This window comes from Humulus lupulus, chromosome X (assembly GCF_963169125.1).
Source record: "Humulus lupulus chromosome X, drHumLupu1.1, whole genome shotgun sequence".
Taxonomy (NCBI): domain Eukaryota; kingdom Viridiplantae; phylum Streptophyta; class Magnoliopsida; order Rosales; family Cannabaceae; genus Humulus; species Humulus lupulus.
In genome coordinates, this window is record NC_084802.1 from 69,577,136 (window position 1) to 69,581,503 (window position 4,368).

Consider the following 4,368-nt stretch of genomic DNA (forward strand, 5'->3'; position numbering starts at 1 on the left):
AAGAGCATGAATTTTCAAAACTTTTTGCATCACTTTTGGGTTATGGATCATAATAGGCATCACTTTTCAAAACTATTATGTAGTAATCATCCTGAATAGCTCTTGAAATTCTGTATTTTAATATTACCAAGTGATTTAAAATAAACAACTTAATTAAATGCGAAATACTGATTAAGTTGTTTAGATAGATTTCAGTTTTGTTCACACTACTTATGCAACTGATTAAACAGAAACAGAAAAACAGGTAAAAATTCAACACACGAGAATTTTTACATGGTTCAGATAACCTACATCCATGGGGCCACGCCCAGAGAATAAACCAATTAGTAAAGAAACAATGTGTACAAAAGCATTGACTTAAACAATGTAAGACTCCCTCTTAAACTATTTCCGCAATCTTGTTGTACTCTTCTCTACGAATCTGGTTTTGATGAAACGATGATTCTCTTGAAATCCCTTTAAAGAATAGCGAGTGCTCACTTCCTCCCAAAGTGAGACTTAGATAGAATCCTCTCCTGAAGATCCTTATGAACACGTTCACAATAGACACTACCTGTTTACAAAGGATTAGACAGATATCCACAAGTACACTCAGCACCCTCACAAAGATTAAGGTAAACAAACTTAATCTCTACAAATAAAACACTCTTCAAAATAACATAATGTTTACAAATTTTCCAAATGGAAGAGATAAAAATTCCAAAGGCCTTGGCAAGATATTTATAGGCAAGAAAATCGTCCAAGGCCAACATTTTCTGAGATCTTTGAAATCAAATTGCAAATTCCTTTGATTTAGGGAATCAACCAACGAGATGAATTCTGTGTCGACAGAAAAGGAAACTGATGAGTCAGCAATGCCATCAGTTTTATTTGGCAGAACGAACATGGTCAGTTCTTTTGACCATGTTCATTTTCGACACATTCTTTATTCCAGAATGAACATAATCCCTGAAAATAATCTTAAGATAATTGACATACATATTTTTACCAAATAATGTTTATTTGTGATAAATAAGGTAAAAATGTATTCACACTTAAAAGATATTTTCACACTAAAAAATCAGCTGAATCAATTTGATAATAAATCATGAATCAATAAGGATATGCTACTGATTTTCCTCAATAACTTTAAAATATTTTTGTCTAAATTAAAGTTAGTCAATAAAGGATTTTACAATCTCTCCCTTTGGCAACTTGATAAACAAAAATATTTTAAGAGTTTATTTTGAAAGACTCTGCAAAGAAAATACAGGTTAGAGAAAAATAGTAATGTAATTACTCCCCTTGCGAAAAACATCTCAATTGTAACCAATATCACAAATAAAAAAAAATCATCTCAATTGTAACCAATATCACAAACAGCAAAATAAAATCACAAACAACAAAATAAATAAATCTTTCTTACTCCCCCTTGTTGTCTATCAATAAGCCAAAGGAGTAAAAACAACACAAATGACAGAAGCCAAAAGAAAAGACACTTAAAGCGTTATTTTACAATTTATTTAAACTGAAAAAGAGGAAATCAAAACAAAGGCAGAAACAGATGACCACATTTGGAAGGACCCACAGCAAATTGAGACATCATGGTGTGCTGAAGTTGCTCTATGGTTGCGAGACAATTCTTGAGACTGAGAACTTCTGTCTGAACAGTTTCCAGAGTGGTCTTGACACTAGCGAGTTCAGTAATGACAGAATCAGCATCGCCAGCCTTGAGAGAAATCCTTTTAGTCGTCTTGGCAGATGAGGATTCCTTCTTGAGTTTGTAATCTACACCGGTAGTGGGGGGTGTCACGATTTCATATTCCAACCGGAGAGGCTTTTGAGAATCAAGCAACTTGTAGATCAAATGAGGAAACACCAAATATTGGCTTTTCTTTTTGGCTTTTCCTAAGGCAGTGATCTGATAAAAAATGAGAGTAGCAAGATCAACTTGGAGACTAGTCCCGACTTTGAACAGAAAGAAGGTCGTGTCAAAGGTAATGGTGGAGGTATGAGTGGTGGGAGTCCAGTTGTTGATGGAAAATTTGTGAAGTATGGAATAGTAATGAGTAAGATCAGTCACTTTGAAAATTGAATGTTGTTCCCAAACCATATTTTGTCCCACCAACTCAGATAAAACCTTATCTTTGTTGAAATCCACAACATCATTGATAACAAAAGAAGGCACATTGAGAACCTTGGCAATTTCAGCAGCACTATGCAAATATCAATTGCCCCGAACATAAACTTGACCAAACATAAAAGACTTGCTATCAAACAAATCATCATTAAGATTAGCATAAAACTCTTGAACAACCCGAGGAACAAAACCATCAAACCCAGCTAAAGATCCATACCACCCTCTATCCTCATTATTCTTAATGACCCCAAACACTCTATGGGTAGAGAACGAAATTTTTTTCTCACAAATAACATCTCTATGCACATAATGCTTCATATTTTTCTCATTGTCATTGAAACAAAAATTCAAAGAGTGAGCTTTAAAAGATGAACCTGTTGTGGCTTTAGGAACCACTGGTGACTTTGTGCAAATCTCAAAAAATTTCACAGCTTTCTTGCCCTTTGGAGAAACAGAAGGGTCCTTTGATGGGTCAGATTCGGCTTCGGATGCAACATCATCATCAATTGAGGCATCATCCTCAAGGGGATCATCATCAGAGGGTACAAAAGCTTCAGATGGGTAAGTTTCAGATGAGGAACAAGGGGGAGGAATCTTCTTCACCATTGTCCGAAACTTGGAGAGAGGAGTGGAACCCATGGGAGAAGAAGCCTTTGGAGTGGAATCCGAAGGATTAGTACCATTGGATCGAGGGGATTTTCGAGAAGAGGAAACTCGGAACCACCCTTTATTTTTCTTCTTGGGTGCAAGAACATCAGGAGATTCGGTGGAGTCAGAATGGGTTTTGGGCGACGCACCTTCATGATCAGAGAAATCATCAAAGAGGGATGCTCAGACCTTTTTGGAAGACCCAGGAACAGTGGCGGGCAGAGCCACCGATGAAGGAGGTCCAGATGGAGCTTTGGGGGCTTTGAGGTCAGGAATGACCACGGCTTTGCTCGTAGTGGTGGTTGCGTCAATGAGGCTGGGTTGAGACAATGTACTCTTTCGAGTCTTTTTCTTGGTGAGAGATTGAGATGCAATCAACGAGCCAGCCTTCAAATCCTTGACAGACTGAGAGCCACTTCCTCTAGTTTTCACCATGGTTGCATGAGAAAGAGAGAAAACTGTCACAAGAAAAAAAAAAGAAATCGAAAAAGAAAAAAGAAGAAGAAGGATGGAGACGGTTGTGAGAATGGGGCCTAGGATGTCCGAATATAAAGAATGAGAGAGATAGGGATTTGATCTTTATTCCCTTTTTGAGAATGAAATGGAATACACACTTTTGTAAAGTACATGATAATATCCCAAAAAAAAAAAAATTCCTACATTAGTACACAAAACAAAATTGGGAAACAAGCCATAATAGGAAACTTTCGATCCTAAAAAAAATATGTGATAAAGACAAAACAAAATTGATACAACATGCCCTTTTTGATACACACTGTTGACGCGGTTCTTCGGCAACAGGTAATTAATAGAATAAGAGAGTGGGATTAGTGCTAAGTAATGAACCGTAACAGATGAATGATCTTGAAATAAAATGGTGATACGAATACTTTTTTAGGTGGTTCAAAGGTTAAAATCCTTCTACTCCACCAGCCAATATTATTGCTAGTTTTCTGCTATTCTTTACACAATTGAATCCAACCCTTTGCAACTCCCAGGGTCTCCATATTTATAGGAGAGGGCACCTGGGTGTTGGCAAGGGGACCATCCCGTGACCTTCTTACCCATCATGTCACTTCTGTGACATTCATGATTAATTCCTAAAATCTGACAAGTGAAGTGTGGTCTAATCAATAGGTAAGGGGGATAATGGGTCGCACGGCCCAACCCAGTCGTGGGTGCCTGAACACGCACATTTATGCTGCGTGTCCGAGAATTCAGGGATATATCAGACACGTGATGTCTGATATATGCACGTTTACATTGCGTGGTTGACTTTATAAAGGGTCACAGCTTCCAACTCAAGCTCGTACCTCGAGCTGGATGTCTTCTTAACCCGCGGTGTCTATACCTCTGATCCGGCTCCTCAGTAACCTTAGTAAGCCTTTGGTTACCTCGAGCTAAAGAGGTGGGACCTGGTAACAGCAGCTCCGGGTACATGTCATCCACGTGGCTGATAAATAATTATGTCATACCTCAACTCGCTAATAGCCCGTTGGAGAATTAGGGCGTACATTTGCCCCCAAGCCCCTGCTCATGGCACACGACGTCATCTAGGGCCACAGTGGGGGCTTTTAGGCTTCCTTGTGGACTCTTCACAT

The 4,368-nt window shown here is 38.3% G+C and overlaps 1 protein-coding gene across 1 annotated transcript; it reads right to left on the reverse strand.

Annotated features, from left to right (window-relative positions):
• Positions 1–1,522: 1,522 nt before the first annotated feature.
• Positions 1,523–3,202, reverse strand: LOC133805933 (uncharacterized). Its single transcript, XM_062244080.1, has 4 exons — positions 3,103–3,202; positions 2,513–2,916; positions 2,247–2,431; positions 1,523–2,195 (listed from the first exon to the last, which is right to left on the reverse strand). The coding sequence occupies exons 1-4, from the start codon at positions 3,200–3,202 to the stop codon at positions 1,523–1,525; spliced, it is 1,362 nt and encodes a 453-aa protein (XP_062100064.1).
• Positions 3,203–4,368: the final 1,166 nt, after the last annotated feature.